Source organism: Cyprinodon variegatus, unplaced genomic scaffold (assembly GCF_000732505.1).
Source record: "Cyprinodon variegatus isolate N-32 unplaced genomic scaffold, C_variegatus-1.0 Scaffold34, whole genome shotgun sequence".
In the NCBI taxonomy this organism is placed as follows: Eukaryota; Metazoa; Chordata; class Actinopteri; order Cyprinodontiformes; family Cyprinodontidae; genus Cyprinodon; species Cyprinodon variegatus.
Window position 1 is genome coordinate 1,480,152 of NW_015150487.1, and position 27,863 is coordinate 1,508,014.

Below are 27,863 nucleotides of genomic sequence, written 5' to 3' on the forward strand. Positions count from 1 at the left end.
TTTAGAGACCAGCACCTTTCTTTATTTATGCCACCTTCTGAGTTTCTGTTACTAGATTATTCCTCATATTCTGGGGACTCAAACGCACTGATTGTTTTATTTTTTTCTTCTTCTTCTTAAGGTATATGTAATAAAAACTTAAGAAAATGAATCCAGATATGATCTGAATTCACAGCCAACTGATCCATATATACTGGGCAGTTATTTCATTTTAAAAGGGTCGAATCTTGAACCCAGAATGGAGTCTGGCCCATCCAAACAGCATATAATCGGGAACATTGGAAGCAGAAAGGTCATTCCGATCTCTTGGCTGTGTTTAAAGCAGCAGCCTTACCATTTGTGACTGATGGACTTCAATTTTCTCTTCCGTTGTTCATTTCACTGCCTCCCAGCTGGAGTGTGAATATTAGGCTTTGCACAGCCAGGGGGGGAAAAGAGATATGGCTGTGTTAGCTGAGGCAGAGAGAAGGAGACCAAACCAAATGAGAAGAGAGAGAAAAAGAAGAAGGGATGGGGAGCAATGAATATTTTTCTTTCAGAGATCTTTAAGATGAAGAACCATTCCTGTGAATCCAGACCCTCTATTAAAACTAAAGTGCGAGTCATTTAGCATTTAGATCTATCCTTCAAGACTCACCGGTATTTGACATTTTAGTTTAAGTGGAACAAACAGAATGGTTCCCTCAGTAATAGAAGCATCTTCATGCATATCCAGTAGCTTCACAGGAAATAAAATGTGTTTTCCAGCTGCCTCACTTTGAGGAATCGGCTCGGATGCTGTGTAATAGCTTTTCCCAGACAGGCACCATATTTCAGTTTTCAGGAGGATGCAAAACAAATATTTGTTTCCTGACTTAATTCACATAAGATCACATAAGATAATTATTTTATTAAGGATCAGAAAATAGACTGGGAGGCTCTTATCAGGTCTATATAAGAAATAATCTTCCACAATAATGAACTAATTTCCTCCACAGAATTAAAAACTACTCATCAATGTAAGAAAACCTACTTTTTTTCCAGTATTTTCCTTTGGTGTCCTTGTTGCTAACAGTGATGTATTCAAAAATCTAAAATATCCAAATGTTCTCTCTTTTGTCGTGTTCAACAGCAGAAAGACTTTAAGGGTCAGGTCAGGTGATGAGGCGGTTTAAAGAATCATCCATCACTGATACACACACTCACAGAGCTCTATTCAGGAAAAAGGTAGATGGTTTACAACCTCAGTATTAAAAAGTCAAGGCTTCCCTATTCCTACTATCTTTTTTTCTTTTACAGCTGAGTAAAATTTATTTTTATAAGGTTCAGGTTTAATGCAATTCTCTTGGCTTCATTGCCTGATTTACACATCGTTTCTGTTGTTATTTTTGCTATTATTAGTAATACTTTAATCAGTGTTAAAACATTCTCATAGTCTTAGGGTGTTTTTTATTATTATTTTTTTCTACTTTTGCCTTTAGTAAAACAGTATTTTAAGCCTAACATAAATAAAAGGCAAAAATCAGGCTTTGTAGGCAAATTTTTTTAGGTTTGTCGTCCATGCAGCCTGATTTTACAAACTATGTTAACAGCTCTTTGCAGAAAACATGGTGGAGGAGCAACAGAAATGACTGGCAAGGGTTGGAAAATGTAAACATTTAGAGATATATCATATTTTGGCCAATGAAAATTACTTGGATCAAGAAATTGTTTAAGTTGTGTATGTTCAATTTTGTTGTAAGCTTACGTCTCATTTCTGTGTGGAGCGTATGTCCATCATAATGAGCCTTTATGTCCCTCCAAGTTCTACACAATTTTGCACTTCAGTGTATTTTGTTGGGACTTAAATAGATAACAATAAAAAGCTCAATTTTGAAGTAGAATAAAAAAGAGGAATAACTCACACACAAAAAAACTAAGTGTGGCTTATTTGAATTTATCCTTTCCAGGTTATTTTTTTTTTTAGAAAAAACTGACTGCAATTACGGCTTCATCTTTTCTGGAATACTGGTTTTACTCATTGAGACTAAGATTGGTTGCTCAAACATGTGAATCAAACGGAGAAAGAGTTGGTGGAACAAATGGGCACAGATAACCTTACCTGATGCAGAGCAGTTAGACCATCTTCATTGCAGAGATCCGGACTCACATTGTTCCTCAGTAGGTAGCGAACTGATAGAAAACGAGACAGAAAAACAGAAATCAATACTTGAGCTTCTTACAGGCGTCAGCCTTACAGGTTGTGCCCTGCTGTATCATCACTGGAGGTCCCCTCTGAGGATGCTTACTTTTAAATTAAATGTGCATTGCTAGCCAGTGTATTATCAAAATTGCATTATGGTTAAAGTAAAAACATCTTGATTCTTAGTCAAAAAATCCCCTTGTTCAATCATTTATACTATATTACTAAGATATCACTGAAATTGAACAGTTTAAAACCTCTGCAGAATTTTAAAATCTCAATTTTAATAACACTACATTCAATTATATTTCTCACCTTGGCCCTCTAGGTGACAGTCAAATTCTTAAAGTGGGTTTGTTGCCACACAGAAAGGTAAAGAGTTGCAGCTAGCACACAGATCCGTGCATGCAAGTATAAGAAAGCAGTTTTTCACACAAAGATTACAGTAAAATTCTGCAACATTGGACTGTGAGCAAGTAAGATTTAAAAAGCTGAAAGCCTGGAGGGAAACATCAACAAGCTGGGGGTTGATGCAAAAGAAAATCGCAATATTGGTTAAAAATTATCGCAATTTTGAGTTTTGGAAACATTGTTCAGCGGACTGGTGAGTTAGTTGGATTTAATGATACATAGGATCACATGGTGTTTCCAACTCTATGTCCAACAGATCAAACTGGAGATTATTGACCAAAAATATGGCATGTCCGTCTGGACACTCGATGGATACACCTGCCTATTTGAGAGGGATAAAACATCAGGTTCCTGATTTTGCTTCAGATGTCATCCGTCTTTACTTCCCTCACTCAAACCATAAAAATAAAACACCAAAAAAAAAAAAAAAAGAAACAGTTTCAAATGAGCTGTGTAAAGAACACGAGCCAAGCCACACATTAAAAGCAAAAAATAACATTTACCCAAGACTTTGTTATTTATATATTCACCACAAGGACACTGTGCTTTAAATTGCTTGGCTCTGGTTTGATTTCTACTGAAATTTATTTTCAGGATATTATTCATGAGCAAAATTACCACATGAAGACAGGCCTGATTTATGTTTCCGGCAGAAAACTACTCATTCAATCTGAACTGACTGTGTCTCAGGAAGAGAAACCCTGGGCAGAAAAATAAATAACTGATTCTAAACTTTTCTGTTCTTTGAAGGTTTGTCAGTGAAGCTAACATATATGACAGTCATAATTTCCAGCATCTTTCTCTGTACTTACGTAAAATACTTTTACCATGATTATAGGACCAAAACCCTTTAAACATATGATTTTTTTTAGGCCAAAATCTTTAAAAAAGCCAGAATAAGGTAAAACTCTTGTATTGGATTATTTTATACTTTATTATAAATTATAATTATACTGTATACTTGATCAACTAAAAAAACTCTATATGGAAGGCTGTAGAGGGAGGTTGTAATAATAGGATGAATAAAGATAATGTTGGCTGAAAAGCATCCAGGCATGATGCTGTTACAGTCTAAAATTAGGTCAAGATTTTTAACTCCTATGGCTTCAAAATGTTTAAAGACCACACCACACTGCTCCAGCAGTTCAAAGTCCTTTTTTAATGATATTCCATAGAAAGTGCTGAAGTAACTAGAGTTTTTGGGCTCCCCTCCCTCATCTGTTGCTGTAAACAGTTAGCTGGCAAAAAAAAAAAAAACAAGAAAAAAAACAGACTAGATCTCCAAATGAAAAAGTTGGTTGTTTCTAGTCAGTCATGCATGAGAGATCCCTCGTCTTATGAACCCTTGCAAAAAAAAATAAAAAAAATAAAAAATCCTGTTGCTGGATTAACAGAGCAGAAAGCCTGGCTAATGAGCCTATATTAGCTTGTTAGATTTCAAGTACTAGCTTACTTAAAAGTAATACCAACTAGGGTGTTTATTCAAAACTTTATGTCTATGATGCAAAGTTAACATACCACTAAATATGATTTAAATTGCACTATTAATTCAATTCAGTTTATATATATGGCATCCATTAAAAATACGTGTAATGTCAAACAACTTTACACATATAAGTCAACTAGATCATACAGTTAGATTGGTTAACATTTTCTATCCAAGGAAAACCAGCTGATTGAGTCATTAACACAAAAGCAATCCCTCACTCCAAGCATGCATGCAGCGACAGTGGAGAGGACAAACTCCTTTTACCTCCTTACTTTTTATTTTCCATCAGTACCTTTACTAATCACTGTATTAATTCTGGTACAGAGAAGGAAGAAATGTTTGCTTGTTTTAAATAAAAGCATTTAAATAAACCCTCGCCTTGTTTTTGTTATACATTACGGTGTAAATAAAATGAAACAATTATTTATGTACTCAAGGTTACAGAATTACACAAGTGTCCAACTGTATCTTGCCTATTTTTTTATATGCAGTTTATTTTAAGAAACTATAAAAACATTTCCCTTTCTTTAACTGAGTTTACAGTCTAGGAAAGAGTACCTACTTTTATGATACTGATGCAATTTGTGGTGTTCAATTTTTATATGTATATAAAATTTTTCTGGAAACACTTAAAGACCAAATAATTTATTTTTGAAAACCTCACAAAAGACTGATGATAAACTTTCACTTCATCATGTCGGTAAGTTTGACATATTCCCTGGTTTCTTTCATTTGTAAATTTCTCACAGGGGAAAAAACCTTAATATCTGTCAATACTGATACTACATGAAATTAGTTAAAGTTTATGTTCCAGCATTTGATTTCAAAAGCTCAGAACATCTTTCCTTGTTTTTTTATATATATTATATATATCCAATTTAAAAGAATGTTTAAAGGAATCGTAGATAATATCAGCCTTCATTATTGTCATAAACAAAGGAGCAGCTGTGAGGACCAACTTTTATCAGCAAAATTTCTAGAGAACATCTTGAATCCAGCTTCTGTTAGACCTTGATTATGCTTTTTACTCACGGCGCTGGCTCCCTTTGATTATTTTGTTTTGTCATAAAGCTTCCAGAATATTTTTACTACCACTCATACAGCCGTCTTTATAAATTGAAGGTAGAACGGAGCAAAATGAGCTGCTAGGGCAGCTGTTGTGGTTTCATGCACTTGTGTAGATTTTAAGAAGACAATCAACTATTAAAGAAATGAGCTAGAGGTTCTAGAGTGAGCGATCAATCTGGCAGCATGTGGTTAGTGTCACAGATCATCTCCGCAGTGCTGTTTATAATGTCACGCATCTCAGGGGAACTGCCAACATCGCCTCTGCAGCCGACATCACCCAATCCCCAGTGATCTACTGCCATTAGGTTTGTTTTCTTTAAAGGCCATGATTACCTTCTCTCAGAGAAAATGACTACGTTTGATCCTAATTCAGAGTAACCTTACCTAACCACGCATTTTAGGTTATCCTGCTTCTTGAATTACTTATTGTGAGCGTTTGCATGTATAGTTGTTTGTCTTTTATGTCTGTGTTTCCCTGAGTTAGACTGAAGTTTTACTTTTTAGCCACCAAACTATCTTTACAGAACGCTCAATATTTATTGATTACATGTGCTAAAGATGCTTAAAATAAATTAACAAAATTACAATGCCATCATTAGTAGCGAAAAATCCTGTAAAGTAAATGTAACTGAAGCATGAGTTGTATAAATATTTGGGAACACAGGGCCCCTTTTAGTCATATTTTTAATAAATCATATCAATCATAATAAAAATGTCTACATGTGTGCACGTTAATGTGTGTGCTCCTGCTTTAGAATAAGAGTGAGGATCAGTTTCAGTTTTGAAACTTTGGAGTGAGGATAGTTTTAGAAAGTGAGGACATCTTTCTCACAAGCTATTTTGCTAAAGTTTGAGTTTAGGTCTAAGTTGTGCATTGGTCAATTGCCTACGGGCTGCAGCTGTAAACGATCACAAGTGCTACAATCTGGCATATTTACATTGTAGACGTCATTAATATGCACTGTAAATGAAATTAAATAAAAAGTCACATTTGGAAAGACAAGACTACAAATTATTTCAGGACGGCAGATCTATGATCTTTATAAAGGAAATAAATATAATATATTCTGGGGTTTGGTTTTCTTTTGTCCCTATTTATTAATTTTTTTTAAGTTTGTTGCCTACTTCTGTTGCTTTTAAATGTACAGTAATATTCTTACATTGTTTCTGCTTTCTGTCCCCTGTAGTGCAAGTGCATTTCCTTTGGGTTAATAACTGTATTTCTTCCTTAATAATGTATTTCCTTTTAGTTTAGTTTAGCTCATGTGTGCTCCTCACATAGCTTCTCCCTGGTCATCTTCAACGTGAGCCACTCCAAGACGTTCCCTGTTCATTACATCCAATATATGAGCCACATCCCCATTAATTACCTTGTCAGTCATTGCTTTTCACTGGGCCCTTCAGTTCTATTCCAGCTGCTACTTCCTGATTTCTCTATTTATGCTACATATATTGCTTTTCTTGTATTGTGTATGATGGGCTTTTCTTCTTTTTGAATCCACTCTGCTGCTTTAAAGATACTGTTTGTGTTTTCATGCAGCATCCAAACCAAAAATATTGACAGCAACCTGGAAATATAGCCACTTTACTAAAAGGGTCTATTTATACACTAGGGGCAATAATTAAACCATTTAAAAATAACTAAATGTCTGACAAAAAATGTTGGACAAGGTCCAAGTTTATATAGAAACACACAGTGAGGAAGGTTAACAAGTACAAGAAAAATATTTTCTTAAGCTCATTTAATGTTTCTTTGGATTTTTCACTTTTCTTCTTACTGTATCTGAAAAATTTCAGAACAAAGTCTAACTCTTACTATCTTCTGATTACTAAGAAAAAATGCTGAACTCAAATGAAGATTAGAGTTATGTTGATAGGTAACAGACATCTTAGCACATAAAATAAAAAGAAAGAAATTTAAAAAAAAATTATATTTCTACCTATCCTTTAAGATGAAGAAAGGAAAATACAAGATGCCAACAGGACAAAAACCCTCACAACTTTTTTCAGACGACGTTTCCACAGTGTAGATGTTCATGTATCATTCACTACTATTACTTACCAAACTAAAGTAAGTTTGTCATTTTGAAAAACATCATCTCAAAAAACTGCTAAGCTACCTAAAGACAGCCGGAGTATACTGTGATCAAAACCCCTTTAAGATAAAACAGAAAAGGTCTGGTTGCTTGGAAAATGAGTTATTCTAGACTAGATTCATATTTTGCGGATCCGCTCCGATACCGATGCCTGTGCTGAGCTTACTGGCCGATATTCGATACTAATCCAATTCAACTGTTGAATGTTGACCTGTTGACATCCGATCCATTTAATTAGTCAATATCAGCAGTGCACTATCGGAAGTGCATCTCTATTCTAGACTTTAAGAGAACTGCATAAAGGTGAAATATTAATATATTTTCCAATTCTGATAATCAGAATGAGGCTTAGTCTTATTGATGGTTGTATATAAATCTATATACATTAGATAATAACACATGCTACACTACTGATTTCTGATGTAGTTTGATTTTTAAGACAGGAAAAAAAAAACTTACAAGTTGTAGTTTTATTTAGGACAATCCTGACTCATGAATGCAAAAAGATAAGCGATTAAGAGACTAAAAACAATAACAGCAGATCTTTCCCAAGGTGGAAAAATCCCTGATTTAAAACTGAAATGTACCATTAATTTCACCTTAACCTGCTTTAATTAATAAACTGTCAGATTGTCTACATCTTTAACAAGATGTTCCTCTATGCACCTCAGAACAAATGCCGATTGTCATATTGCAATACCAAATACTAAAGGTTTAGCAGTTCAATGTGATTCTCCTTCTGTCTATATGCTGACATGCCCTTGAAAAAAAAATCTACTGCTTCTGCCTGCTCAGCATCTGCTCAGGGCAGCTCCAACTCCCATCAAAAGCTCTTTGGTATTCGCAAATTGCTGAGGTAAAAGACGGGCTGTGGAAGCTACTAGTTTTTGTCCAAATATCAACTCAAAAACTGTCACTAGAGGATTTCAAGAGCACATGAAATGATTCTTTCTTCATCTCTTGAGGATTCTCCTCTTCATACAAAGTTCAGCTGATCAGACAGGATGAGGATGTTGTCTGCAAAGAAATTAAGTCGGAGACTTGCTCTACGTATAAAGACAGAAATACTCCAGTTTAAAAGTGCACATATTAATTTAAAGCCAATTTTTCAGATCAATTCTGAACACCTCATTGCTTATTTATATTGAGAGCTGCACTTCAATTTTCCAGATGTTTCAAACTATTTCAAAAGTATTTCAAGAGCCTCACTTACTCCATGCTTGTTTGAAACATGGGTCAAATCTAAAATGATTAAAACAGACCAAAACATTAAGGGGTATCCACAGCCACTAAGCAAAGATAAATGGTTACTTGCAACTACAGCTTATTGTCGTGTTGTGTACGAGTACCCTTCTTTGTAAAATTTTCCCATTCCTGTTGGTAGGTGAACCAGCATAAGGTCAGCAGAAGTCTGAAGGAGAACCTCATCAAGCTTGTCTCTGTACATTGTTGCATATTTAGATCAAACACTAAAGTTGGATAAGATGATTTAACTCACAGACTACACCCTTATTCATTATTAGCGTTCTGTGGACCAGTAAATCTTCTTTTATCATGAAACTGGATATACCATGTCTTTAGGATCAATGCTTTGTAAGTACAGTAAGTCACTCAGAAATAAAAAGGCACTTCTTAAAAACACAAACAGCTCCTCACTATATTTCCATTTGCATTACATTTTAAACTTGGCAAAAAGCGGCCATAGCAATGGTGTTCCTACGTGCAGCTGTCAAACCCAGACGCATCTGGGTTACCAGATAAAGACATGATTTCTCACTCCAGGGAGTGCCAGTTTTACACCACTGCACACAAAGCTACAGCTAAATTCAACTGCATGTCTGAGTGTGTCACTAACACAGGTGTATCTCTTGGGTCCCTCCCCTTTCCTGGGATAACAGACCACTTTGCCCCCACTATGGCCAAGGAAACCTGAATTTGGTGATTTAGACTGGTGAGTACATTCTTTTCGGAATACAAACAAAATGTAAGAAGACACAACAAAACACGTTAACATTTAGGGGCTCTCCATAACAAATACAATATTGCATGAATTTATTAATTGTTCAGTTTGTGAGCGTATGGCCATTGACACAGCTATGAATGATTTCTGTTTTTAACCAATATTTAACTTTGGGCATCTTTTCTTCATGTGAAGAAAAACCTTTTTTCTGTATGCCCTTGAGACTTTCTGTTCTATCAACAATCAAAGGTCTAGATATGGTAATCCTTTCCATAAAAACATTTCTAATAGAGCAATTAAACAAATTACCTACACATTTAACAAAATTTAGACATTATGCTAAGGTGTATGATTGACAATTAGATTTAAATGAAGTCAAAATTCTGCCAAAAATGCAGGACTAACTTCTCAATTACATAATCAACTCTTAAAAATATCCACACAGACACTTTAAACAGTGATGTTACACACATACATGCAAACTCTTCCAACACAAACCCTGACTAACTGATCACTGAAACGTCAACATGTGAAAAACTCCAACCAAAATCATTAATCCGTTTCTGCAGCAGGTTGGCTGCATAAAATATGTAACAAACTTTACCCACTCCATACACAAAATAAAATTGATATAATTATAATTGGCAGGTTTAGAAAGCTGCAGCACACATGTGATAGTCAACTGAATTAGAAGCACAAAGTAAGCCCGTCCACTGGGAAAACTGTGTACAGTCCCCTTCAGTAGTATGCTATTAATGTGTTGCAAATGAGTTAACAGAAATAGTTTACAGTTGCAGAACTGCAAAGCTGAATTCAAAGGAAGATGGCCAGAATATGTTCCCTTTTTTCATCGCTTTTGTCCTTTTCCTTCACTTCAGCATTTTGCTACACCATTGAAACACACTGCAAAGTAATGGTGACAGTGGTAAGCTCCAGGGGCAAAATGGTTGATACATTAGCTGGAGCAGCATGATGCATCAAACATTAGAGGCTTTTAAGATGTTCATTGAAATGAATGTTGAAAGCTTTATGAACAACACTGGTTTTACTTGATACTATATCATATCCCACTACACCTGGGGGGAAAAAGTCTGAAAGAAAACAAATCTAATTCTCTAGATATCTCCATCCATTTTATGTCACGCTTTATCCCAGCTGGGGTCACGAGGGGTGCTGGTGCCTTCTAGATATCTCACTACTTCAAAATAATTTTAGAATTGAAAACATGCACATTTACAACAAAGATATTTCAGATTTGTATTCAGAATTCAAGGCAAAGATGAGGAACTTAAAGGAAGCAAGGACACATGGAAGGGAAGATGGCAGGAAAAGACGAATGAAAAAACAAAGACGGAAAAATTTACAGACTGATTGGAAGTAGAATGCAAGGGAGGAATGACACAAGGCATTAAGAAGGGACACGAATATTGGAAGGATAGGCACTAAATACACGAGAGATAAAAAGAGCGAACTGGAGAGATGGATAGACATGAGGTGAGGACAGAAGAAAGAACACAAGGAATAAAAAGGTAAAGGAAGGACATCAGGTAGGAATACAGGCAGGACATGATGGAGAAAGGCATGTGGGAAAGCTTTACACTTAGGGAACTTTATGGAGGATTGAGAAAGGGCAAATAAAGAGAGGGAAGTAACAGGGAACAAAAACATCTTGACAATAGAATAGGTAAAAAAAATATTTAAAATACAATAATTTTTTTACTCTTTTACTTTGTTTTCTATACTAAATGTTATTAAAGACTTGCCTAAACTAAATATCAGATTTAACAGAAACCCTTTAGCATGAGCAAAAAATGTAAACTTTACTTCACTGATGCATTCTGATGCACTGTCAGAGTGAAACAGAGTTTGCAAGATGCAGCAGGAATGTGATTCCTATCTGTCCCTCCACCCAGAGGAACAGAGTAGGCAAATCAGCAAACAAAGAAGCAAAATAAATATCAAAATGCAATCCATAGCAATCACGATTCACTATGGTGACTATCTCCCACCCCACAATCCAGAAACACAACGCTACAGTAATGTCATGCATGCCTTCCTGGGCAGGTCTTGTAAACTCTTATCAAGGGAGGAGATAGATCTGGATGAGATGCTTCCCTAAAGATAAAAGATACATCAACAAATAATGACGCAGGAAAAGGAGTCAGCCCTTTCCTTCCTGTTATCTTACAGAACCTCCACAATCAGATGTGTTCATGTGCTTTCAGCTGTGTGCTGGATATGAAGCCTCACATGAATTTAGGCCAGAACATCTCAAAGTGCTAATTATTGGTAAGAGGTCATTTCTAGAGTAATGTGAGGTTTATGACTTTGTTCAAACTGTAAATACAGGTAATGTATTCAAGTAGCAATGGCAATAATAAAAACATAAAAAAATTTAGATTTCTGAGATGATTAATTTTAGAATGGATGATGATTTATATACAATACTGACAATAAAAGACACATTTGAAGATATAACAGATCGATTTTGCTTGTTTTAGTGCGACATTATTTGCGATGGGGAAGACAAAAAGATAATAAGGAAAAAAACAAAATACATGCAATAAATTGCAAAAGCTTGGGATTATCGTCCAACAAATGGACAGGTCAACGTCCATGACAGGGCAACACAGAGACGCATGTGTCAGCAAGACAACCAAGCTTACACACACTCATACCTAAGGAAATAAAAGGGACCAATTTACCCAATCTTCATGCTTTATTTAATACCAAGAGGAACAAACATTACCCAGACAGAACCCATGCATGCACAGGGAGAACATGCAAAGTCCATGCAGAAACTCAATTTCATTTAACTGTTCTGTTTGGTTGATGCATTGTACAAAATTACACTAGTAACTATTTTAAATTAAAAGAATAACAAAAAAATAACTACACTTCAGGATGATTTCATAAATACCTTTGTGTGAATTTAAGATCTGGAAGATGACAGACGAGCGGCCAAATATTAAACTCCTACCTACACAGATTTGAGTGTAAAGAGAAGATAACACAAGGGTCTTATCTGTTGTTTTTCGCTTGGAACCTTACTGAAAAGGATTTTCTTGAAAGCTTATATCTCACACAAGCCAATCACAGATAATGGAGAATTAAGAATACAGATTACATATAAGACAGCTGAGTCTTCAGTAATAAGACATCCCCAAAGAAGATGTTCAAGTTTTAATTTCCTGTAATTGCTTTTGGTTTTATTCTGCTTGTGCTAAATAATAATATTTTTAAATTTTCAAAATGGCTACAGTTACATGGCATAATTTTAACTAAATCATTGAGCTTATCTTATTTTTTAAGAAAGCAACCTATGATGCATTGCCTGTTTGTACCATTGCCATCAGAAAAGTGATAAAGCAACATCTGAACATGGACTAGACTCAAAGATAGCATTTGATCGAACTGTCAAAGCATCACTCCCCTTAAGGCTCACACTTGAAAAAGTAAATCACTTCATTGCTACATTCTTAACCTATACAGAAAACATTTTATTACTCCTATAGGCTGTGAAAGCCATGATGCCCAGGCTTAATTTTCCTATGCATATGCCCCTGTGTATACATACTGGCATATGAGCCTGATTGCTAGCAACCCAAAGAGAGGCAGTTAATTCAATAATATTATGCTGGACAAGTTGCAGAAGATGGGCAGCAATTAAGCTGGAAACTGGAATGGACTTTGTTTATTGTTATGGTGGAAAACTTCTACTTGTAACAGAAATTGTTAGTAATGTAAATTACATCTAAAACTTTATTAGTTAAATCACAAAATGAGTATGTTTATAATTTTACAGTATATTAGAATTAGAAATGCTGCAGTAGTGGTAATAAATGGGTGACTTTGGGCATGTTTACTAAATCCTAATGTGTGTTGCCATACAGGACAATTTAAGTAGGGGTACCTTAGCAAGATACGGATTTCTGAGTTAAAATTTGGAGGCAGTAATGGATCAGGTGATGAACAAGTCCGACAGGGATTTTTTGTGCATTCGCATTAACAAACTGTTGTCAAATAGTTTAAAGTAATTGACTAAATTGTAGTCCTTATTACTTGTATTATCAGTTTACTTTTCAAATCCAAACTATCTGGGCTTAAATTTTTAATTGACTTAAAAATTGGTATATTGGAGTTGGATAAAAAAAAAGAGATTTAGTAAAAAGGTTTGTTTGGACACACATTTTTGCTTCTGAAAGTAAATCATTATTTAATTATTTATTCATTAATTTTACAAAAGAACTCAGGTTAAGTTTTTTCCATATTAATATTTGTTTAATAATATGTAGAAAAATTATGAAAAAACAATACTGGAAAAAAACATAGTACGTGAAAGGTAAACATGTACGTGTGAAAGCAAACAAACATATGTCTTATTAAATAGCATTGTGATATCTTGCCAACTTTAAAGGTTAGGAAAAAACATAATAATGATAATACTAACCTTTTTTAATTCTCCTGTTTTTTTAATTGACATCTTCTCAACTCGGTGAATCCAGGCTTTTTGCTTTATTTCTTTAAGTTTTAAGGTTTCCTCCAAATTTTTTACCCTGGAACAATAATAACTAACTAATTAAAAATGGCAATAGACATGCAGTAGACCACCACATATAGTTTCCTTCTGCTCAATTTAATTCTTTACATATTTCATCTTAATTATTTTAAGTCTACTTCAGAGAAACTCTTACTTTGACCAGAATGAAATTGCTCTGATGATTCAATCTCCCATAATATTAACAAATTCTGTAATACTCCTTCCGCAGTCACCCTGAACTAAAGTGGAGATTGTTCTCCAAAGATTTATTTCATTCTCTCTTCTCTTCTGTCCTAACCAAGTAGTTGTTTTTGCTGTTTCAGCCTCAGAGTCCAGCATTCTGGTCCTTAAGGTCAGAGCCTTTTAACAACATGAAAGGGGTGCTACAGCTCCTCTTCATCTGCAGAAAGCTGGTGTCTAGACTGACTACAAGAAACACCAATCAGCACACTTCCAAAGTTCATTGCTTCCTCTTTTTTATCTTTGGTTACCTTAAAACACCGTCTATTTTGACTTTTTTTGCATCAAAATAGATGGTTTTGGTTTTTGCAGAGAATTTCAACCCATTATTTTAGCCTTTCTCTGACATTTTGGTGAACTTTCTGCAACAAGCGTATTCTCAGAATTGTCTACATAATTGCAAAAATGCATTGTATAAAAATAGATTTTTTTTGTCCAATTCCTGAATATTAAACTTTTTCAACAAAACAATAAGCTTTTAGAGGGAAGGTGCTCACCTAATCTGCTTGTTTCAAAATAATAATTACACAATGAAACTAATTATGCTTCTTATATACCAGACTTTACCAAATATTTTAATCAATATTTTAGTAGGCTCTGTGAAAGATTAAAACTTTTAGCTGATCTACCAATATCAACATACATTAAAAGAGATCAAAATAATGAATTAAATATAAGCACTACTGCTCATTGATGCTCTACTGAAACCCAGTTCCAGTAGTTTAGCTGCAATTTATTGCAAACACAAAGAGTCTGAGGCAGTGCACACAATGATCAGTTCACACAAAGGAGACGTGTTATTCTTGGAACAAACAAATAGCCCTAAACAATGTCTGAGTAATATAACTGCTACTCTAGCGACGTGGCCTTTACTGCATTCCTGCCCAGTTGTGCAAAAAGTAGGCCACTCTGCACATACTTGCACAGAGTTGCAGCTAAATGACATTGGTTTTAGTAGGACGATAGGGAAAGAAGATAACGGTTATAATTAGCATGTGTTATAATTATCACCCACAAGATGAGCCATTAGAAGCCTTTAATTGTATGCTACACAACCCTGACAGATGTAGTGGAAAAGAATCACTAAACATGCCAAGTAGGATTTTTTTTTACTGAAAATAAACAAAAAAATTTTGATGCTGAACTAAAACTGTACTTCCAAAGACAAAAATCTCTAATGTCAAAATCTTGTTGTGCTAATTCAAACTAGTAAATACAACACATTCATTAGTGGTGATTTTTAGAGAACTTTAAATTTTCACAATGCTGTTTTTGCACAGCTAACTCTGATTCTTATAATAACAAATGAAATTAATAAACTTTTAGGGAAAACTTTGCCTCTTTATGCAAAAAAGAGTGATCTCCTTTGCCCTTAAAGGTAGGTATATGTTGACTATTGCGTTTTCCTGTAGAGTATTTGTTAAAAGCTGATACCTACTGATATTATAGAAAAGCTGCAAACAAACGTTTCCTACTTTGGTCCGTTGGAATAATCAAAATAAATAAATATATATTTTTTTTTTTTCAAAATGCAAAAAGCATCAGAGAAAGTATTTTAAATACAAGCAGAATTTATTCCTTTTTTCCAAATGGTAAATTACACTTATCTGGCAGTTATGCTTAGATTTCTGAAACAGCAATATCAACTTATTTTTTATTGTTGTTGTGTGTCTTGTTCTTTTTTTATGAGAGTAACTACTAAGATCATCAGGGTTTGTGGTGCTGAATAAAAATATAGATTTTTGTGTCCTTAGATAATCTTAAATAATCACTGTGCATTAAGAAAACCAGTTTCTTCTTGTTAATGTTAATAATTCCTGATTTTGATTCCTAGTCTGCCAACTGAAAGAAGCCCCTTGAATACTTGAATAATAAGAATGTGCACAGTTAAGTGTTTGTGGGGCAGTGTGCATTAACTTTAATAAAAGAAACGTCCAGCTAGCTCTGGACAAAACTTGCGACCGGACTGAACTACGGAAAACATCATGGAGATTATCATGGAGTCAGGGTGTCGAAATTAAAAAGAGTGCAAGACGCCATGGAGTGCTGCAACTTTTCCAGATTGTCTGACCTGCATTTAGAATCAGTTTACTTTAAATTTTTATGATTGTATATTGATTTCTTGTAATTTTGCATTAGAATCATGTGGCAGGACCTACCAAGTGGTTAAGAGTTATCATGAATCATGCAGGCTTATTTTGCACACAAATATTCTATATTTAGTAGCTCCACAACAAGACTTTATAGCTAGCATAAATCCATCTCTGTGTGCTGATGTCAGAGGGAGAACCTTTTTGGAGCAGCTCCACGTTCTATAATGGTGATGGATGGAGACAATGATGATTGTTCCAGAACATCTAGTCTGGAATTGGTTTGTGTGCTTGAACCCTCAGCCAGCTCAAGCTCAGGTACTGATGCAGAGGAATATGAGGGCATCACACCTTACATGTCAAAACCATCCTGAGCAAACCTACAAATTAGTATATGATGCTTTAAATGAAGACTATTTTTAAAATAAATCCTCCACTGCTGTTACAAAAAAAGATCTACTATATTCTTAAAGGTAAAGCTACATAGAAAACCCAGCCATCCTTTACTGCCAGGGTTGTCAAATCTGAATAACCATTCAACTCTTTTAATGAGGGAACAAAATAACAAACAAGTCCTTTTCGAAATGTTCCAAACCAAGACAAGACGCCATGGAGTGCTCAAACTTTTCCAGATTGTCTGACCTGCTTCAACCAAATTAAAAGACGCTCAGGATCCATTGGAACCTGAATTAAGCCGACGCCATCCTGATCAGGGTTGAAGCAAAAAGCTGTGACCCAACCCAAAGGTATAGCTGTTAATTCATGCAGGAAAACTTCAGTAGTTGTCCATAACAAAACCACTTTTCCAGCTCTAAGTCATTATCCTGTATATGTCACTCCTGTTTTTTTCCCTTCAGTCACTGAGCTGCGCTATATTCTTCTGAATGGCAGAGGGTTTTTTTTTTTTATGTAAACTATTTTATTGAAATTACTACATTGATTATCAGGATTACAGTTTTGGTCTACAATACAATACTAGAAAATGTCAATTTTCTAGTATTGGCAACATTTAATACAGTACAAAAGCAGCGTTGAATACCGGATATGGGTAAATATTTTTTTCTGGTTCTGAAGAATAATCTTCCCTTAGTAAAGTGTAGCATTGTTAAAAGAAGATTCATAACAAATCAGATTTAAGTTTATAAGTTTGAAGTGTATATAGTTTTGAATAATAATCATGTGAAAACTTTAGAAATGTTCTTAAAAAACTTTTTAAAATGTTCATTAAATTCAAAATTAGACTTTTTTTTAATTAAATTTAGACAGAACTCTGGTTAGTTAGTGTATTCAAATATGTAAACTTTTTTGAACCTCCTTCTTCTTAAAGAACCCTAATTCAGGATCAATTAAAACCAGAAACGACATGAGGAATTGCATTTAGAACTGAAATCATTAAAATTTGAATTATGCCCAAACGAAATGTAAAACAAGCTCTTATTATACCATGATATGAAGCAGAAATAAAAAAAAAAGTAATTGGTTTGCAGTAACCTTTCTCTTCCTCTTTGAGTATAACATCTTACTGCTAATGCCTACTTAATCAAGAAAGCATTCAAGAAGGATAGAGATTGGTCATTTTTTTTTATATAGCAAACTCACTTAATTTACCACTACAGGAAACTATGTTCAGCTTTGGGAAGGAATTATTTTTGGAGTTAGCTGTTTGCATTGACTAAAAGCTCCTTGGGGTGTAACCAGCTGTTCATCACAGCTTACCCCCCTTGTCGCTGCCCCATTTAGATTTGTGGGTTTGAACAACCCAGTAAAGGTAATAGGAAGAGTGTGTGCTGATGTCTGTGTTTTAACAATATCTGAACCTCTTATCTAACATCATCTTTCACTCTATGGTTCCAGTTTATACCTTTTTATTTCCCAGTCTCTCAATGAATACCGTCCCCACAAGAGCTGGTAAAGTTTAAATTGTTTAAAAATATAACTCAAAGCTTTGAGAGTTTTAACATTATCAGTATGGATTTTCTTGCGGCCCCTCTCTAGTCTGTCAAGTCCTAATCCTTATTGGATAATCCTGAATGGTTTGGAAGGATTTATTGCCGAGGGCTGTTCAATCACTACAAGCAGGTGGACGGACTTTGGAAGATGTTACGAGGCGCTTTAAAAGGAGTGGGGGAGCAGCAGGGTGCTGAACAAGCATTCGGGGGATTGGCAGCAGGGGATCAACCCCCGACTCACGCTAACATGCCTTTAGCAGGCCAGCATCCAGGCAGGAGGGCTTCAATCACAGTCACTGATAAGATGGAGTCATGCTGATAGAGTTATCTACCAAGTGGGCCCATTTCAACTAATGTTTCCTGTTGTAATATTTCTTCCTGTGAAGAATTGATCAATTAGGATTCTTTGGAAGTTGGTTGACATTACAATAATTCCATTCTGGGTTTGCCAGAAGAGAAGAGGCTTTCAACACATTAAACATGTTAAAATCAAACCTCCTATGAAATGACTGATTTAAAGGATTAGCCACAATGACCTGACCTCAGCCACCCAAAGTTTGTGAAAGGGTAGTAAAATGTGTTTGTTCAGTTGATTCAAACAGTGAACGATGTGGCAATAACATTAGAGTCAGTGAAGAGTTCCCCAGGTGTGTCCGAGTTGATCCTAGACATACTGTTTACAGTGTGTACGTGTGTGAACATTTTTCTAATCAGTCTAATTAGATTTTTCAGGTAAATCTCCTTCCTGTTTCCATCTCAGATCTTTTACATTTCAGTATGACTCTCTTATTAGGTTTAGTCATCAACAATGGCTTTCTTGCTGTTAAAGCAATTTTGTTTTCATGCACTTTGCACTGCTGAACTGCAATTATTTTAGATTGTTCTGAACTGTATAGGCTGCAGCTTTCCTTTAGTGTTTTGGCACACATTATTTCTCTATGTTTGTTCGATTCATCTGTAAAGATTATTTTAAGTTAAATCCTTATGCATAAAAACTTATAGCAAAGTTGAACTATTTTTCAGTGTTTTTGAAGCCCTAAAAACAAGAGATCTCAAGAGATCATAAAAAAATGATAATTGGACAACTAGTTAGCGAAGAAAATGTCTAATTTTAAAATGATCTATTGGCATTTAAGCTAAGGCCCTTTAATTCATCGCTATATAACTTTATTTATGGAGTACTTTAAAACCAAATTGCTGTACTGTATAAACTGTAATTATGGATCACAAGGGACAAAATACAGTGTTACATATTTAGGAATTAGAAACAAGAAACAAAAAGGGAATAGTAATAAATTACACAAACTATTAAATCATCGAAGAAAAGTAAACAGAATTAAATGTTTATTCAAAAAAAGTATTAAAATCCAAAGAGAATTGAATGGTTAGAACTGTTTTAAAAACAGACAACGCACAGGCCTTTGTTAGAAGGCCAATTTTATCCACAGTTGAGAGGACGCTACTTTACAAACATGATCTTCCCTGAGCTTAAGCCCGGCGACACTCGGGAGCAGCTAATTAGTGATCTGATAGAGCAAGTCAGCTTGTGGGGCTCAGAAATGTAAGATTCAAATTTCTACATTTTAATCAAACTTCCATTTGTCAAGCAATTGAACTCTAAATTCTCTGGGTAAAAACAGGGGAAGAGAAATATTGACAGATTCACCTCTGCAGTGTGCAAAGAAAAACTGACATTAAACACTCCTTTCTTTGGGGACAATTGATTGAGACCAAAGCATGGAGAAAATGACCTGCCTGTCAGAGACCATTCACAAACTTTAATAGGAGAAACAATAGGAGGAACAGTGTCGAGTCACATATGAAGATTTAACTACAATTACTCTCTATTTATTGACATTTGATCCTGCTCTAAAAGTCTCTGTATATTCTTCTCATATCTACTGCAATGACATCTGGTAATGTGACTCTAATAATAATAACTAAGATCTGGCTTTAGAAATAAGCTCTTAATTATCTCTGGTTGTTTAGGGGTCATATTGTGAAGTAATTCTGGAATTTTTTTGCAACATAAATCTTTTTAAAACTATACAACTAAATAAAATCCAATGCGATATCTTAACATAAGAGAATTATTTACCTCTATGCCAAAAAATTACCTCACTACCAAGATAAATTAACCTATAGGCAATAGTAAACATTATAACTGTTGTTTACATTGACAATATGGAGAAAAGAAATTATGATATATAGTATAATGTATGTTTTTTTTTTTCTATAAACAGATACAATTTGAAAGGTTAGTTTCTTTGTTTTTGTTGTCCAGACAAATGGGTAATACTAACTGCTGTCTCCATCAATGCCTTGTTGCAGTCCAGTTCCACTATTTCCAATACATGATACTTTGAACTAAAAGCAGTGATGGTGCACAATTTGTGACAGCTGAGTAGCTCTGGGCCACGGCTGCACAGACTTGTCCGTGTCTGTCTCAGTTACCATGGAAATAGGAGTTAACTCAAGAGTCTTAGTTTTCCCGGGAGGTAACACTGATGTGAAAGCGATGAGGTGATGGAGAACTCAGAGAGCCACTCTGCGAGGCTCCACTTAGGAGAAACAGCTAACTAAATCAGCCTATAAACAATAGACTAATAATTATGGTAATCAGAAAAAACTACTTTAAGAGAGCAGTTTAAAAAGAAAGAGGTGGATGATAATAAGAAATGCAAATTAAATTGTATGGAAGGTAAAGGCCCAATGGAGGAGGGTGTCACAGTTAAGCTTTACAAATGATCATATCTTACTTTGATATCAAGACTATAAGAGCTTTTGCTCAAATATCACACTAAATAAGCTAAATAGCTCCTTCTTCTAATGCATCCTGTTGTGCTAGTCGACATTGCATTTCCCCAACATTTAAACTCTGCACAGTAATATAAGTATCTGCTTTGGCAGCTATATCTTTAGTTTTTTTCAGCGTTTTCCAAATTACAACCAGAATGAGTCATTTGGAGAAAACGAGATGGCTGGGAGGAGACAGCAGTGCCGGCCTGTGTCGGGTGAAGCGATTAATGCCTGGAGGAGTTGGATCTCAAGCGGGTGAACAAAAATCTCTCAGAAGCCAAGAAGGATAGGAGGAGAGCAAAGAGGCAGAAAAGTTGAGTTCTGTTGAGCTGAAGGCTGACAAGAAAAGAAAGAAAGGAAAGAAATTATGGGTTAAAAAAAGAGGAGTTGTGATGAGTCGGTTTTTTCCCCCTCTGCTCATGACAGGAGGGAACGTTCAGACCTCCTAATCACCAGAGCAGTTGATAACCCACACAAGGTTATCTGTCATTGTTGCAGCCCTGCTTGAGGGCATGAAATTCAAAATCCTACTTAAGTAATCAAGCTGCAGGAATGTAACATCAAATCAATGTTGACGGTGAGGATGATGATAAAAAGAAAGAAAAGGGGGAAAAGCATCGTTGAAGGAGACTTGATGTGACTTGATGTGAATAATTTTGGGACGAGTAAAAACACAAGGGCTCATCCAAAATAATCAATCCCTAAAATAAGCCGTGTGTTTTATGTGCACCAGGATTTTTGGTACCGCTCTGCCTGTAACATACAAACAACAAAGAGATCCAGCAAAACATGAAAACCCTTTACAGATTTCTTCCTCTAATAAATCATCAAATATGTTTTAACATTAAGCAAGATAACCTGAGTAAATATAAAGAAAGATATTTTTCTAACAGAAATTAAAAAGAGGAAAACGTCATGCTCTGAAAGAAAGTAAAGTACAGACATGAAACAAAGTCATTTACAACAATCGGTATAAACGGAAACAGAATAAACTGGAAGCGGTTAAAAAGCCATTTCTTAGGAGTTCAGGAAACAACAGTGAGACCCATTAACCACTAATGGAGAAGACAAGGTGGAGTGGTGAACCTTCCCCGGAGACACTGAGCTACCAAATAACTCCAACAATCAAACAGCAGCTTACGGAGTTCACAAAACAACTCAGAGCAACATCTAAAGCACTGCCGGTCTCACCTTTAAGGTCATCGTTCAGAGACTGGGCAAACATGGGAAGGTTCCAAAGAAAACGCTTCGAGTTTATCTTTAGAACAACTTTAGAAAAAAATATTTTGATGCCCTAACATGATAGAAAGTGGAACTTGAAGGATGTTAGTCCTGATACATCTGGTGCAAAACTAACAGCATTACAGAAAAGACCATCAATCCCAACAACAACACACCAAATAAAAAACAACATAGGCGAGCATGGATTCAAATATTTTTCTACAAAATCCTCCATCCATCCATCCATCCATCCATCCTTTTTCCATTTATCCAGGGCCAGGTCGCTGAGGCAGCAGTCTAGATGCCCAAACTTCCTGGTCCACACACACCTCCTCCAGCTGCTCTGGGGGGACCCCGAGGCAACACCAGGCCAGCTCAGAGACATAGTCCCTCCAGCATGTCCTGGGCCCGAGGCCTCCTCCCAATTTAAAATGCCTGGATCACCTCCAGAGGGAGGAGACCAGGAGGCCACCAACCAAAACTACTACCTAAAATTTTACAAAGACAGAAAGGAAACAAAACCTGGAGGTGCAGTTAGTGAAAGCTCAGAATCAGGTTCATAAAGGCACAAACAGAATTAATTTATGCCTTAAAAAAATAACAGAGACTATGTGTGGCATTAGTATAAGAATATCTAACAACTTATTTTCTAAATGAAAAAAAAACAACTACCACCTCAATCAAGGAATCAGCAGGACTTGGTTTATTTTTTCTTTCACATTGTAGAATTCCAGGGAACAAAATGAAAATCAGTACCAGCAGGGAAGAGTCTGATCAGTGGGTGCCTAAACAAAGCTAAGGAGCATTGGCTGCTCAGATCCCCACAGATCACTCCCTGGCCTTGTTGTCATCTGTCTTGCAACACATGATGCAGCTTACGCTGTGGCTGTGAGAGGTCACGCCAGCTTAGTTGGACATGTGAGCAAATAACCTCCTGCTGTTGATCAGTAGTTAATTCTTACTACAGAAAGAAATTCTTCACAGCCTTTAGAAAATTGCTCATAATTATGATATAGGATATAGATATATATAGTTAGGTCTATAAAAGTTAGGAGTTAATGTTACAGCTTGAACAAAAAACAACTGGGCAAACTGAAGTTAACTCATGATATGTGAAGCATTATCGAAAATTAGTGCAAAAGCAATCTGCTTCAATAAGGCTGATGTTTTTAAGCTATATTAACAAAAAGCTTACTAGAACTTTAAAAAAAAAGCTTATTCAGGGTTAGTTTAATCTTGATTCATGTGAAAGCTTGCTCCTTTTTTCACTCCTTTTCAGTTTAGCCCTTTGCACCTTGGCATTCTATAGAAAACTTAACCATGAATATATATTTTTATATCAAATCCTCTTAAAAGGTCTTTTTTTAAATCAATATATGTCACCAAGGCACAAAAATATGCCGTTTTAAATCTACGAAAAGCATCAAAGATAAAACAGCCCAGACATAATATTTCAGAACAACAAAGATGAGTTCCAGAGCTTTTAGTTAATGAAGCATCATGAGGCACATTGTAAAATATGTGAAATAACAGGAAAGTTGACAAAAGGAGAGACTATCCCAACAAAATGAACAATAGCAGAAATAAATTTCAAGATTATTTGAGAAAAAATGTGGAAGGCACTAAGATGCATCCCCCAAGTGTTGATTATTGCCTGAATCTTATTTTTTTTTTTTTTTTTTTTTTATAAAACTATGGTACTAAGTGTGTTGGCATAAAATTCCATGTTTACCACTCTTAAGGAACCAAGACATGGGAACAAACATCTTTCTGATGGAATGTTCATATTTATTTGAAAGGTTAATCCTCCGATGTTTGTGAGCAAAATGTGTTTTAAGTTAAAGAGGCTTTACAGAGTTTTTTAATGATACTGCCACCTGTGGCCAAAATGCAGAACTTTCAGCAATCCTTTACTTGCTCTCGCTCATACCTGACTAGTTTTTTTTTTTTTTTTTTACTTCTGTCACCTTATGTGGAGTTGCCATTGGTGTCTGAATTCAGCTGGATGCCGGATGAGGGTGAAGGCTGAAGGGCTTATACCTACGTCGGTGCTGAACTACTGAAATGCCAGTCTGTTCATCAAATGATGTTTGGTTAAACTTCTATTTTGAAGTAAAATCTTAGATAATGTCTCTTTAGCTTATCCTCTTTGGACTGGCTCTATCATTACTGCTGTAATCAAGCAGAACAGGTACGTTGATGTTGTTACAGGGGGAACCACATCATAACAGCAAAGACCTGTTTATCTTTCATTGCCAGACCTGTAAGCCCTTCTGTTTCATGTTTTTAACATATTAGCCTTTCATCATGACATGTCTCAGCAACACTCTAAGAGACTAAGACTACACCTGCTACTTCTCAGAGACTGTGTCACTTTTATGTGTTTAATAAATCCAATATCCACAAGTAAAGGATACATGAGGAGTATAAAACTACATTTCAATTCAAATCAGAAGTGGCTGCAAATGCAACTATCCATCAACAAAAATTAAATAAATATATTATCAATGCAATAAAGAATAAATATATGCATTGATTCTAAACCAGAGAGAGATTAGATTAGATTTATGCACAGCATCACAGTGAGACAATTTAATCCCTTTGAATCAGAGTGTTGTGAATTTTACAATAACACAAATGTCTGTTTGACCACTTAGACATCATCAGTGTGAGCGCTTGTCTTCTGGCGACAGCTTATCTCAGATCTTATTGTTTTAATATGTATTCCTTTTCACCAGGAGCAAAAATCTTGACATCTCAGTAAGCATAAATAATTTGTGTAATATTGTCAACGCTCTAGCAGGCTTGTTTTTTCCTTTACATGCTGTATTTACTGTATTTATGTATTTTTAATGTACATTTTTATTTTCATCGCTGGTTAGGGCATTTTTCAGCCTTTTTTCTTAAAAAAAAATGTCAACTACTAGGACTGTCTGGCATAATTTTTTTTTCAAGGGGACAATAATGTATCATATCACATGTTGAAATATCAGAATGAAACAAGAATTTAGAAGAAGAAAAGTAACTACATCTAGGGTCATGCACTGACACCTGTGGAGTTAGGAGAGCTTTGTCTTTAAACCGTTGCACCGGTGTTGTGCTAAGATAGGCTAGCACAGAGAATTAGATCCTGCTCCATTCATAGCGTACCTTCTGCAGGAAGAGCGAAGGCTATTTCATCCTTTTCTTCCTTTTACATTATGTTGTAACAGATACCTTTGTTCTCTTTGCATTCTGGCAGAATAGAAATCAATTTAATCTAGATCTGCCAGACTTATGGAAAATTTTACCCATAACTTTATTCGATGTTTATTTTATTTCATTTGGGATCAGTTTCATATGATGAAACCCACTAACTAAATATGAAATCTCATCATTCCTCTCTGTCCACAACAGTAGAATAACACTTTTTCCATGTCCAGTTGAGTTGGGGTGTAGTAAACAACGCTGATGATATAAATTCTTCCATGGCACAGCACACTGTTTTTCCTCCAGCTTCCACATCAGTCAAAATCCGATAAATAAAATAATAAAATTGTCTGGTACGGCCTTAGAACCTGCAGCATCAGACACTGGATATGTCTAAATATGTTTTGGTATTTTTTTTTTTTAAGCAATAAAGCTCTGATATGAAGGTGTAACTCTGAAAAGAAAATTCATAGGTTTTAAATTAGAGTTCATAGGTTAGATTTTTATATACTGATTGAAAATAACCCTGTTATGATTTACGTCAATGTTTACATAAAGTTAGCTATTTAATTAATTAAAACTCAGACAGGAATCTGGTTAGCCAGCTCATTAAAAAAAAATACTTTTATCATCTTTCTATTAAATAGAATTGACATTTGAGACTTGAATTTAAAGAAAAAATTGAATCATTTAAATTCAAATGATGCCCCTAAAAAACATGAACAAAGATATAGCTTAAAACAAGATGTTTGCTTATACTGCATATAACAGACACATATATGCATTTATCTCTCTACCTGACATTATCAGATTAAACTTTTCTTGCTTGGTGTCAGTTTGAAGTGAGATAATTCATACTCTGTAATTTCCGCTATATTCAATCCGTCTAATTTAGTATCTAAATATGTAATAGGTGATGGCCAGTTACTGCACAGAGTTTTGCTCACAAGTGCTTTATTTCATTACAGTAATTTCAACTAAACCAAACTCTATCAGAGTAGCAGTCAATAAAGTATAAAATCTTAGCCAAAGTTATAGGAAGTGACTTGGACAGAATTGCTTTGCATGGATGCATAACTTAATTATGAATCCAGAATTAATTGATTAAACTGCAACTATTTTTTTCTTTTCCTGGATGGCCAAATATTCATACAAATGGAACCATAAGAACAAAAATTATACATATGCAGAAATAAAGCATAACAATTTCTCCAAAATTATAACGAAATGATCAGAACCTATGTGTAACTTTCAGAAGCACTTAGCAATAAGAATGTGTGTTGCAAAACAAAAACAAAAAAAAACAAGGTTTTCACTACATACTACATATATAACTCTGAGCCACATCATCTTTTCTCTAAGCAGTCCTTCGCTCAGGAGTCCTCCCTTAAACCAGACTTCTCTCTCACACGGAAAAGGTCACTGACAGAGCTGACCTTACAAAAAGATCCAATTAAATTTCTCAGCTTTTCATTCTGATTTCTTACTCTCTGAGTGAGGGATGGCTGTGATATCGTAGTACATAAGAAGTGAAGATAAATCAGCATGTGCTTTGTTTGAACATGACTGCAGCTGATATTATAATCAGCTGAGGAGTTTGAACATAAGAGGGAATACTCAGGGTTTTTGTAATGAATTTCCTCCTACTCCTGAAACTCCTTCCTGTTTAGAAGTCTTTGTGATGCCATTCTGCTGGTGCCATATGCCTGGAAGCAGCTAAGCCTATTTTAGGCCTCTGAGGAAAAGCCCTTACTACTCTAATAAGACAGCAGAAGAAGACAAAGGCTCCTCTGAGACCTAATTTGCACACAAATAACTAATGAGAAAAAAAAATTAGACCAAAACCCCTGAGTATTCTTCTTTCAAGAAGTGTTACATACTTGTATTTTTTATTTCCATTCGCGGCGTTATAGTGATGATATGACAGAAATAAAGACAGTAAAAAACCAAAAGTAAAAGCCACACATCTAAAACTGGGATGTGGATTTTAAGGGTGTGTTCTCAGACTGCAAAGTTAGAAGTTATGAAGTTTAAGTAAGGGGGGTAAGTGGTAATTAGAGGGCTGGGTGTTGTCCTTGTGAGTGGGTGGAAATATGGAGAGCATGGGTGGGAAGAGGCCAGAGCTGCAAAACAAAGACAGGGTTCAATGAAAGGGATGGCTGGAAGATGAGCAGTCACATGACAGTGAGGACACTTCAAATATCCAATTAGTTAGTGCTTTAGAGGTTAAAAAAGCTTTTCCTCTGTTGTTCAACTAGATCTTCAAACGTAATTGTAACTGCACTGCCTTGGTGAAGAATTTATACCTGCTGAACTTGATCACATTTTATCACACTACTGCAAAAAACATTTTAGGACAAACTACAGTTACGGCTACGTAGATTGTTTAGTGCTTTCACAGCTCTGTATCTACTGTTTTTTTTTGTTGTTTTTTTTTAACAAAACAACTTATCCTAAGCTAGATGGAAAATTTGTCAATTAGGTCTATACTTTGACTGGGCTATTCTAACACATGATGTAGAGTATTTATGGGTTGTGTCTGAACGTCTGCCCTAACCCCTAGATCCCTCAATCAATATATAGAGCAGGGACTATATAGTGGACTTTATAGTAAACTAAGTTAACTGACCGTTCGGACAGATAATCATTG

General features: G+C 35.3%; 1 protein-coding gene across 1 annotated transcript in view; it reads right to left on the minus strand.

The window, feature by feature from the left end:
- Positions 1-27,863, minus strand: part of ppp1r16b (protein phosphatase 1 regulatory subunit 16B) — a 120,838-nt gene that overhangs the window by 43,855 nt on the left and 49,120 nt on the right. Inside the window, exon 3 of the mRNA XM_015403193.1 lies at positions 2,081-2,151. Coding sequence (XP_015258679.1) covers positions 2,081-2,151 — 71 coding nt within the window. The remainder of the gene's footprint in view (positions 1-2,080; positions 2,152-27,863) is intronic.